This window comes from Bos mutus, chromosome 10 (genome assembly GCF_027580195.1).
Source record: "Bos mutus isolate GX-2022 chromosome 10, NWIPB_WYAK_1.1, whole genome shotgun sequence".
Taxonomy (NCBI): Eukaryota; Metazoa; Chordata; class Mammalia; order Artiodactyla; family Bovidae; genus Bos; species Bos mutus.
Window position 1 is genome coordinate 8,305,532 of NC_091626.1, and position 11,858 is coordinate 8,317,389.

At 48.3% G+C, this 11,858-nt stretch overlaps 1 protein-coding gene across 1 annotated transcript; it reads right to left on the reverse strand.

Moving 5' to 3' along the window:
* Positions 1-3,315: 3,315 nt before the first annotated feature.
* Positions 3,316-11,250, reverse strand: OTP (orthopedia homeobox). The gene is made up of 3 exons (XM_005890095.3): positions 11,214-11,250; positions 9,492-9,901; positions 3,316-3,846 (listed from the first exon to the last, which is right to left on the reverse strand). The coding sequence occupies exons 1-3, from the start codon at positions 11,248-11,250 to the stop codon at positions 3,316-3,318; spliced, it is 978 nt and encodes a 325-aa protein (XP_005890157.2).
* Positions 11,251-11,858: the final 608 nt, after the last annotated feature.

Here is an 11,858-nt window from a genome sequence, read left to right on the forward strand (position 1 = left end):
CAATTTTTAAAGATTCCACTTAGCATCCTTTATTGCATTCCTACATCATAAAGTTATGCTTTATAGCAGCATAAAAAAGCTGTAAAATTAGCATCCTTGTAAACAACCTTCCATGCTCAGTGGTGAAACAATGTGTGATTTGTACTGATCTCTTAAATGTGACTTGAGATTACAGTATCCACAAATTCACCTAAAAAAAAAAGCACCAAGCCAACGGAGAATATGACAAAAAGCAAAAGCAAGGAAAAGTATTTTTCATATACAGATATTTTAGAAATTTGGTTATCACACTTAAAATCTAAGATGAGTTCTAAAATATAAAACTGTTCCATTTTTATATGAAATCCCACATGAGCCTGTTTTTATCTTCTTTAATATTTTAACATTATATTAAATACCCTTTAGAAATACCCTCTAACATTATATACCCTTTAGAAAATGTAGAAGTGAAATATTGTGTGAACCCCTTTAGTTAAAATTCTTAAGATAACATGAACCAATGATTTTTCATTATCATAGAAAACCATGCCTTTTTGTCCTCACCTTCCAGGAGATCCCATTGTGTTCTCTCAGTTGAGTAACAAATTACAACAGGGCCCTAAGCTCACACCTAGCCCAACGGTTTGAAATTGTGTTCTAGGACAAGGGAGTTTTTAGGGTTTCCATTCTGCGGCAACTAAATTAGAAATCTTCCCATGGGAAAGGGTGCATTTTAATGCCTATAATGACCGTTAAATTTCAAACCACAAGATTGATTTTGGTTAGTCTTCCAAAGGAAGCCTGCGATACCGATTTGCCTTCAAGTTTAAAAAAAAAAAAACCCGAAACCTTCCGCCTCATTCTACCGCAAACAAACTGCAGCAATTTTTCACTACCAGTTAGTGTGGGGACGTGCGCTGAACACGTGGCGAAATGTGAGGTTAGCTCGACCCAAGCATGGATCCTCAGAAAACTAAAGCAAACCCAGTATAAACCAGGGAAGGCCTGAGAGGCCCTGATCCGCAGCCAGGGCGCCCCGGACACCCTTCTCCCGACGACGTGCCCCCATCTGGAGCCCCAGGTGTCTGAGGCCTCGCCTGGACCCCCGACACGGAGGGGACCGGCCGCCTCCTTCGGACGGCCTCGAAGCCTAGGCCCCCGGGGAAGGGCCCCGGGCCTCTCTAGTCCACCGGGTACCTTGGGGCAGACGCCAGAAGGAAGAGCTCCGGAGCTCTCCACGCTTCCGTCACCGTGGTGCTTCCAGACGCAGCCCGACGACGAGGGCTCCCGTCCGCTGCTTTGTCCGGTAGAGACCGTTCACGCGAGAAGCTTGTCGACTCTCGGGCCCTGCGTTAAGTGCGGGCAGCTGCGCCCGGAGGCCCATCTCGGGCTCAGAGGCAGGGGTCGACCTGAAGCCTCGCGAGGCCTCGAGCTCGCGTGAGGCGATCGCCCCGCGGCTTCTCACTTCCGGCCTGCGTACCCGGGGACTGCAGGCTAGGCCTGCCGGCGGGGACGCTGTATCCGTGCGTCCTGCCTAGGGTGCGGTGCGACCTAGGAACTGAACCCAGGCCCACCGAAGAGCAGACGAGTCTCAGACGCGGGGATCCCGCCAACTGGGCACCGAGAACCTCTTAGAAAAGTTCTCTTCCCTTCCCCCCACGAGACCCTTCTGTCATTCAAACTGACACCAAAACCCATCATTCTCCGTATCACATACTGAAAATGATTTTATTTTATCCATTTACATTTAACTTGATATAAACTTGTTCGGAAAAGTCAAATAATATGCTTTATATTAGCTCAAACATTTATTAAGAAAACCAAATTCCATAAATAAGCACAGACAATAAGTTAAAACATATCACAAATTGACCAGTATGTAACAAGAATGCTTTATCTACACAAAACATCCTATTTCACATGTTTGTTCATTCTTCGAAAGCGCTTCTGTTCTCTGGGTTTGGATTTGACCAGCACATGCAGAAAGAGCTGATTGCGTTTCTCTGTACAAAGTTGCAGGGTTGTAGATGCCTGAGTGCACCCTTCGGCAGCCGGCAGGGGCCAGGGCAGTGGCCGAGGGGCACGAGGAAAGACAGGACGACCACAAAACAACCAAGGGCACAGAGCAGCGCGAGGAGAGAGAAACGGAAAAAAGGAAGCAAACCAACCCCAGTCCTGAAGGATCCAGAAAAAAAGATGTGGCTTTTGCTTTTACAAAAGGAAAATTTTCTTACGTGTTTCTTTTATTCTTTCTCATAAAGACATTTATCAAAATGGGTAAGATCACCTCTTCATCACATGACTGCTTTAGTCTACTTCCAGCCACCCAATCCACTGACATGTTCCTCCTGAGAAGCCTTCCCTCAATACCCTCACATAGTTGTACTTAAGAAAATAAAAGTAAGATGAAACAGAAACGTTCTCTTGCAAGCCAATACACGGCTGCAGGTATGTGACTGGATGGACAAGGCAAGGAACGGCTAGTGGGAGAAGAAAGAAAGGAGTTCGGTGCAAGAATACAGGGATAAATCAAATTGTAATCAGTTAGGCCCTCAGATGAGGCGGTTGGTAGTAGATGCTTGCCCTCCTTTTAGACAAAAATCCTAACATTGTGCTGTCCCTTGAACACGTCCGTGTGTGACCTAGGTGCACTGTGTATGAGTGTGTGCGCGCGCGTGTGTAGTGTCTGAGAGTGAGCGAGAGTGCGGGTGTGTGTGTTTCTGCCCACAAACCAGTCCACTGGTGTCTGATTTCATATCCTGAGTCTACTCCCTGCTAAGTAAAATGGCGGGAAGGATGCTTTCGGCAGGGCGCGGGAGGCGGGGCGTGAGGAGCTGGGCAAGAAGGGACCAGGGGCGAGGCGCGGGGCGAGGGGGCCGCAGGCGTCGTGGAGAAAGTGTGGGTGGGCAAGCCGCCCGTCGGAAGGCCAGGCGGAGGGCGCGAGCACGGCGAGTGCGGGCCGGGAGGCGGCGGGGCGCGGGGAGGCGTGGGGCCGGGCGCTCGCGACTGGGCGGAGGGAGGGGCCAGGTGAGGCGGGTGGGGTGCGGCGGGGAGGGTGCGGGGAGCGGAATCAGGCGGGAGGGAGGCCTCGCGGGCCGAGGCTCGGGGTGAGCCCGGGAGAGTGGAGGACGGAGGGAAGGAAGGGCCGGACGAGACGTGGTGGAGGCCGGGCGGGGAGGGAGCAGGGCGCCGGGGCTGGGGCCGCGGCGGGAGAACGGGGCAGGGCGCCCGGGCGAGGGCCGGGGCAGGGAGCGGGGGGCCCGGGCGCGCGCCGCCGGGGCCTCGGGGCGGACCGGGGGGCGGTGCAGGGGGCGGAGCGGGCCGGGCGCGGCGGTATTAAGTGAAGCTCATGGAGACTGTGTGCTCTAGCGCCTTGCGGCGGAGGGAGGCGATGCTCGTGCCCCGCCACACGTCGCTGCTGTCCGGGGAGCTGCAGAGCTGGGGCGAGCCGGAGACGTTGCTGGGGCCGGGGAGGGAGGCGGGCACCATGCCGGGGAAGGCGGGCTGGTAGAGATGCGACTGCAGCCCCGCGCCATTGGAGCCCGCCAAGCTGTTGGACAGGCCCATGGAGTTGGGCGGCGGCCCGGCCGCCAGGCTGCACTGGGACAGCGACTGCGCCATGGCTTGCTGCCTGCCCAGCGCCGGCGGCAGCGGCAGCTGCGACACGCCCGGCATGGCGGCCGCCGCCCAGCGGGTGTCGTTGGCATGGAAAGAGCACAGGCTGTCGCCCATGGCGGCGGCGGCGGCGGCGGCAGCCGACGGGAACTGGGGCAGGCCTGGCGTGGGCAGCAGCGTGCCCGGCGCGCGGAACACGTTGGTGGTCTTCTTGCGCTTCTTCCACTTAGCGCGCCGGTTCTGGAACCAGACCTGGAGCGGACGGGGGTGGGGAAACACACAGGGCGCTGTTAGCCCGCGGGCCGGCCAGGAGCGTCGGGGACCCGAGCCCGAGAAACCCGCGGCAGGTCCACCCCCTCGGCCCCAGGCCGAACACGTGCCATCGGCCCGGCGCGCCCCCACACGCCGCCGGGGACCCTGGTTCTCCACCAGCCCTAGGCAACCGGCGCCCCGGGCCTCCACCGGGCGCCAACTCCAGGAGAACTGAGTGACCGTGCCCGGGAGCACTTACACACCGAGCAGACAGACACCACACGCAGTATTCACCACGCCCCTGCGCGCCGGCATATTCTGCGAGCCGCTCAGACGCACTGGTCTGCAGGCAGGCATGTTGTCAAACCTGGACCCACAGGTGTACAAATGAAGATAAACATGTGTACCCGTGTGGCCTAATAGCGTGCCATTAACAATGATGGGGTATAGAATTTTCAGAAACGCTGGAAATTTGGAAATTGATGAAGAGCTGTGGATGACAAAGCCGGTTTCAAAATCGAAAGACAAAAGAAAACCCCTAACGCCACGGATGACGGAGCGGAGAGCTTAACATAGTGATCCATGTGGGAAAGCAAGCGCCACTGAGCTACGGTGTAGTTTGGGTCACCACAGTGACTCCTGATTCGTAGCGACTGGTACTACTGCCGCAAGTCCGTGCCTCGTGCTCAAGCCCCTCTAAGGGTACCTTTATCTGGGTTGTGCAGGTGTGCTGGAACCCGCTGCTAGAGCCCTAAGCCTCAGGGCTTTCAAATCTATTATTTCCAAGAATTTACTGAGGATCCCAAATAACAAAGCCTCCAGTTCCCTCAACCCCACCCCCACCCCGCCTCATTTCATCTATAAATTAAAAGCAAATCTTCTGACTACTACAAACCAAAGGAAGTCAAGTTTAAAGCTCACACTACCTATGAATCAAATTTAATTTTGCTCAGACAAACCCAGATGTCTTTTTAAAGGAGATGTGTTTGATAAAATATACTCCAAATGAAAATAATCTTCCTATTAGTTTTTTCTTAACAGTAGACCCTGAAAGTTCAGACTTTATAAGACAAATTTGCCTGTCAATGTCAAATTCACTACCACAGGGGAAGGAAAGGTTCTTCCCAAAAGACATCAAGTAAACTGCCTGACCAGGAAAACTTCCCCTCACCCCATGTTTAAATTTGATTTTTTTTTTTTAAGCCAGCCTGTCCATTTGGCAGGCTTGCAGTTCAACATATAGTCAGCTGGAGGTTTATATGCATAAATATAAATGATGTGGGACACAGCTTAGGTACTGATTGAATTTTCTCATAATTTAATTTGGTCAATGCAACTTGACCACTGTAAGGTCATGCGTTAATCCAAACTCTTTAGTGTTTATTCTGCAAACTATCACAAGTATGGGAGTACCTGATCCCCTTTCCCAGTAAACCAGTTATACACGCCCAAGCAAGTGGAGCTACACTCTCCATTTACCAATATGAAGAGCCCTGCAATCTAGAATTCTTTTCAGCCTTTGGGCTGGCCCTGGCTTTTCTACCATACATGCATCATCACCCACCACTTCATCTCTTCTGGTTTCTACCTCATTTTCCATGTTTTTGCCTACTGTAGTGTCCAGATTGGGTAAAGATGCAGGGTCCTTTCCCTGTTAAAACCCCTCGAGCTGGTGGCGCAGTGGATTAAACGAGGCAGCAGGGCCCTAGATAGAGACTGGGATCAATGCGGCAGCAGGCCGAGGATTGAGCTGTTAGCAGAGAGTAACCCACAGGAGCCCAGGAAAGCACCTCTAGGAGACTGACTGCCACAGGTCGCTTTGCATTATCCATTCAAGGCTGGACCAGGTGGAGCCCTAGACAGGACGGTGTCTGTGACCAAAATGGTCCGCATACCTCACATTCTGCACCCAGGTATATTTCGAAAGGTATCTATAGATTAAAGACCGGTTCCCAGAACCCTGCAAATGTCAGTGACTTCTGAAATGTCTGACTGTTTGCGGTGGGCATGGTGTGGAGAGTGGGGAAAGAAACAGAAGAAAGTGGGGAGGAATTGCCCAGAAGAATCTCAGTAGAAAACATGCCTGCCAGAAAGATTTCTGAATCTCAGGCACAAGCGGAAAAGAACAGCTGTTGAAGAACTAAATATTGTAGAAATAATCAAAAAATTGTGCTCAATTATGTTTGAGGGTTAGTAGTCAAATGATGGCTACAAAATTTTTTATGTTTCATGGCTTACTGGGATTGGGGAAAAAAAAATCTGCATGGGGTCTGAGCACCTCCGTTCCAAGGTATGATGCATATGTTTTTAAAATGTGAATGTTTCCACTTGAAAACTAGAGCATGACGGATTAAAATGCAGGTAAAACCTAAGGGAGATTTTGAGAATGCACAGATGACAACTCCAGGAAATATATTAACCGCAGCCACAGCCAACTTTGTACTCAGTTTGAAATGCAGCTCTTCTCAGAAGATGCTTAATACAACAGTGAGAATCTAATGGAGGTTGGAATTTAAAAATCCACTTTCATGATATCTGCTGTTACAGTAATATAGACATACTGTAAATGTATTTTAAAATATATAGCCCGTTTAATTCCCCACCTATAAATGGCTCAGAAATAGAGAAAGAGAGGAGAAAGAGAGAATATTACTTTTTCCCCCCCTCGAAGCAAATGCTTTATGAAGATCTCATTGGAATCCAGCAAATGATTAATGTGAAGATTTGGGAGGAAATCTGGGGAGCTGTATTAAAGCCTAGATCTCAGGTTCATTTCGATCAGCCAGCCGTGAACTCTGGGCCGAATTCATTACACTTTAATAGTGCTGGGAGAGGAAGAAAATGCAATTTCTCATTCCATTAGAAAACTAGAAAATACTCTCGGCTTGTCCCCCTATTAAGATGTGGCAGGTGACAGGGCCATTCTGGGGGACACGGTCAATGGAATTACAGCACATTATTTTTGTTCGTATAAAATATTGAAAGGCAAGCCTGACTGTGCAGAAGTTATTTCACTGATTTGGTTTTTATGTAAATAAAATATTGAAAGTTAATTAATCCGTGCTAGAGACTAATGATTATGCTTATTATATTGCATTTGATCGCATAATTTGCATGATTCTCGCATTGCTGCTTAATAAGCCATTCCAGGTTATAAATAATTCTGAAATTGGTTTCTAATAATGGCATGCTATAAAAGGAATGGTTTTATTACACTAGCCAGAAAAGAGGAGCGATATCAGACATGGAATTGGCCTCCGTGTGAGTAGAGGTGCTTTAATAAATACTTAAAAGGATGATATATGGCAGATATAGATAAAAATAAGTATATTGGATCATTTAGTCTGAATCAAAAAGTATCTTTAAAAACATACAATTGCAATAAATTAAATGTTTAGATCATTTTTAATCAGAGCAGTGGCCCACATACTGAAAAGAATTTGTGGCAATCTGTTAACTATAAAGAAAACTATGAAGTACTCATCATATAAGAACATAAACCAATTACTACTTAATTTGAATTTGGTCAAGGAGCAAAGATACAGTGAATTGTGAAGTAAATACATTTTACATAAATTATTTTTGCATTACATTACATAATGTTAATCATTTTGAAATGTTAATTAAGAAGGTTATGTTGATCTGATTACTTTTTAAACTATGGAACATTATTTTTAAAAATATTGAAATTACCATTCTATTAAATTTTTCCTATCAGCAGCATCAAGCTATTATCTTTGGTTGAACATTATGCTAGAAGAATTAAAGTACTCTGTCTCTATCCTTCTTGATTATTCTTTTGTGTACTTCTTAAAAATAACTGTTTCTATTACATAGTTTGTGCTTTATTTCATTTATAACTTCTTATATTAAAAGAATCACTGCCATTAACCTTTGGAAGACCTAATAAAGTTTAATAGACCTCATTTTCTTTTTTCATAAAGTCAGTTGTCCAATTATATTTTATTTGTGATTCTAAGTTATATTTTAATTCAAACTAATTACTAGTAAGCCTAGGTTAAGCAACAGCATTTTAGTCCTTAAAAATTATTATATAGTATTTCTCTTGAGTGAAAAAAATGTATGAATTTTGAACCGACAGGATTTTAACAAGCCAATACTATCAGTAACAGTAATGAAAATATTGAAATTGTATATTTCTGTTAAGGTATGAACTCAATTTCAGATTTAAAAGAGGAGCAAGTTTAAAAAAAAAAAGCTTAAGAGCACTAATAATATATATCTGTACAATGCAATTAACGTGCCTCTGATGCTTAATTTCAGTGGCCCATGGTTCAGGGCTTCCAGAGTTCACTAAAGAAACCACCAGATTTACACTGAGTAAAAATGTTAATATAGTGTGTTATACCCTTTATTAACTTGACCACCTTAAGTCCCCAATGACATTTATTTGCTGACTGTTTAAAATAGAAGGTTAGACAGTCTTTAAAATGCTGAATGGAGACAGAAAAATTCAACACTGTGATTATGAACACTTTTGACTTTTAGATCAAATGTAAAGTAACTGAGACCTTTAAACTTTGATGTTTAAAATTTGTAAAACGGAGATCTTTAACATTTTTGATAGCAGCTAGAGCTGAGATTGACACAGGATAAGGAACAGAAAAGACCCTGTCGAGGACAGGCTAGAAAGGTTTTCAGCACCCTGGATAGCTCAAGTCTAACCGCCCCTCTTGGCATTTCACCTCCAGCACCTATCCATAAAATATTTGATATAATGTTTTCATTCTTCTAAAAAGTGGAAAAAATCTGAGATTCATCGGACTTATACTTTTATACCCCAATTTTCAGAAAAGTTACAGGTGTGGTTTGTAAGTTATATATAATTTACAACTTGGAGGGTGGTTGGACTAGAAACAACAAGGGGTCAGTAATGATTTTGTTTACTACTGGTCAATCTTTTCTGACCTAAGTGTCCTTTCTTCAAATCGGGTAGCTATACCAGAAAGCCCTTATTTCCTCCTCCCTTCCCCCCCCCCCACACTGCCCAAGTTACTTTAGGGGAAACCAGGACTCAGGCTGTGGGGGATCGCTCCAGCTCCCCCAGCGCACTGGTAGGCCACCAGATTCGAAGCCTTTATAAGCATCGAAGCTAGAGGGTATTTTGCCTGAGCGCGGCAGGAGTGTGATATGCAGGAAAACCCAGGTGTGGATCTTTTCTGAAAGGCGCCCACTTCGCCTTATTTTCTCCTTTTTCGTGTTTTCTGTATTGTATGATGCATTCTCCCATTTATCCAGACACGACACAAACTCATTAGGGGGTAATGACATACTTGTCTATAACGGGAGCTGGGGTGGAATTGCCCGCGGGGGTTAAAACGCCGCCTAGGAGACACGGAAGGTGGAAGACCCGCAGATTTCCTTCTCGGGAGGAAGGAAGAGACCTAGCAATCGAATGACGCCGGCTTCGCTTTGGAGGAGTTTCCGCGGAAATGTGGTTATACTGGCAGGAGATGGGGGCACTGTCTGCCCATCGATGGGGCCAATTCGCGGGCAGAGGAGCTAACTTCACCCAGGAAAGCTTAGCCCAGGATCCCTGAAAGGGAAGAAAAGACCCTGCTTCCTTTGCCTAATTCCTCCCACGCCCTCCTTGTCTTCTTCCCTGGCGCCCAAGCCCAGCGTACCTGCACTCGGGACTCGGTCAGCCCAATACGAAGTGCCAGCTCCTCCCGCATGAAGATGTCGGGGTAGTGAGTCTTGGCGAAGCTCCTCTCCAGTTCGTTGAGCTGAGCAGGGGTGAAGCGCGTCCGATGGCGCTTTTGCTTCTGTTGGCCCTGCTGCTGACCGGCTTGGCTGGGGTTCGGGCCGCCCTGGGGCCCCGGCTGCTTGTCCGGGTCCTTAGCGCTCACCGCCAGCGAGGCCGGCGTAGAGCCCACTGTGGTGATGTCCTCCCCAGGCAGCAGAGTGGCTCCCTCGACTGGGTCGGAGTTGGGCGCTAGGTCCCCCGGGTGGCCCCCGGGGTCAGAGCCCCCTACGCCCAGCCTACACTTCACCGCCTCCCGGTGGCCCAGAAGCTCGGCGGCATCTTTCATACCTGAGGAGGCAAGGGGATGGCGGTCACTACTGCTCTGGCCATTCCAGGAGGGACTGTACGCCCCGCGTGGTCCTTTTCCAGCCCCGTGCTCGGCTCCCTCTGCGCCCACGGTCGCCCTACGGAGCAATCTCCCGGGGTGCTCAGCCTGGGGCCCCAGGATCTGGACTGCCAGGTTGCAAGACCGTCTCCCGGCCTTTTCCCTTCTCTCCGCAGCGGGGTCCCTTAGTAAACAACACATGCTTTCGTCTGTCCCACAATGAAACATTCCTAGTCCCGGCAATGAAACATGCCTCGGAGACCCTTTCATGAACCGTACCCCCACGGCGTTCTAGGAACTCCAGAGCTTATCCTAGAACCGAGCGGGGGGTGGGGGGAGGGGGGAAGAAAAGAAAGAAAATTAAACAATTTTCTCCGTTGCTGCCCCACCTGCGCTTAGGCAGCCTGAGAAACTCTACCTCTGACCCTCAGCCGATTCCCTCTCACTTTCGGAAAATGAATAAGTTTCCAAGCTTTCCACCCCCTGAAATCAACCCAAATCAGCCCCGCCTCCCCCTCAAATCAGAGAAAGTGTTTGGAAAATGGAGTCACATCCATCACCAAAGATTCCCAAACCGGAAACCCAGAGCCCAGTAACCCAGACATCTTTAAGAAAACTCAAGTAAAGTCTCTAGACATAACAGTGAATCAAACTTTAGAGAATTCAACTTTTCTTTCCGGAGATATAAAAGGTACGTTCCTCTCAGCCATTGATTGGCAATGCCGACTCCCTTTGCAGGCCGGATGCCTGCGAGGATGAATCTGGCTTTTCTCCTTTCTCAGTGAGTACACTTAGTAAATTGCTTCTATTGCAGTGGCTTCTCCTTTAAGACTGAGTTTTACAAATTCAACCATAGTTAAACGAGCAGCAGAAACAGGTATGGGGAGAGAGAAAGAGAGGGAAAAAGATAAGAAAGAAATCTGAAATTAAGGTAAACAGGAGGGGAAAAGAGAGAGAGAGAGAGAGAGAAAAACGCCTCCAAACAAATTATCACGGGGTAGATCGCCCCTTCAAAAAAATAAAAACAATAATAAGGGGGAGGGAGGAAGTGAAAAAATAAGAAAAACAAAAAGTAACATCACCCAATTCCTTTGAATCTACATATTCCATAGATTTTTTTTTAAGACGATGTTAAATTAAATTAAACTTTAATGCAGCACAATTACTTTTAAAGAAATTAGTCCATTTAGGGCACATTAAGGTAAAATAAGGAACAAATTGACAATTTCCTGCCCGGGCTTCTCCTGGCTGCCCGGGCGAGAGGCGCGCACTCACCTAGCCTGGCGTCCAGGAGGTCGGCGTGAGACAGCATCGCGCACCGCTCCAGGGCGAAAGCTGTTCCCCCCCAAATTTTAGCGGCTTTAAGTTATTTAAAATAGATATAAGCTATAAGCTATACGATATAGATATATATAGATCACCTAAATGAAAGAAAATTCGGTTTGTGGTTAAAAAGGGGGCTTCTTGCATTATAATGTCCTTTAGAGAGACGGGGAGGTGCTTAACAGTTGAATGAACCCGTGAGCAGCTCGGCGAGGGGACCAATCAGGAGGGCAGCCTGCAAATGTCAGCGCCCGGAGAGTCCCCCACTCCGCCCGCCCGCCCGCGCCCGCCCGAGGAGGCGGCGGCCGCAGCCCGGGCTGCTCCAGCCCCGAGCAGCTGCTAAAGCAGCGGCGGCCGCCTCGGCCTCGCTTCTGGGCCCGACCTACGGTAGTTTTTCCCTGAGATTTTTCTCCAGGCACACCTTTCCTTCTGGTCCCGCCCAGGTCGCTCCAAAGGCGCAGCTCTGTGCCTCTGAGCTAGGATCTTCCCGGGGGCAGAGGTAGGGCAGGGGACAGAGCAGGGCATAACCCCTTGGTGACCCGGGAGTAGCCCTGGCCTGCGCGCTGGGCAACAGTGGCCTGCTGCTGGCGCAGGCCT

Bases quoted from the DNA above. Each gene is read 5' to 3' on its own strand.
- OTP (XM_005890095.3), bottom strand. From the start codon at position 11,250: ATGCTGTCTCACGCCGACCTCCTGGACGCCAGGCTAG. The intron at 9,902-11,213 runs GTGAGTGCGCGC...TTGCCTCCTCAG, and splicing joins CCTCCTGGACGCCAGGCTAG to GTATGAAAGATGCCGCCGAG. The intron at 3,847-9,491 runs GTACGCTGGGCT...CGTCCGCTCCAG, and splicing joins TGACCGAGTCCCGAGTGCAG to GTCTGGTTCCAGAACCGGCG.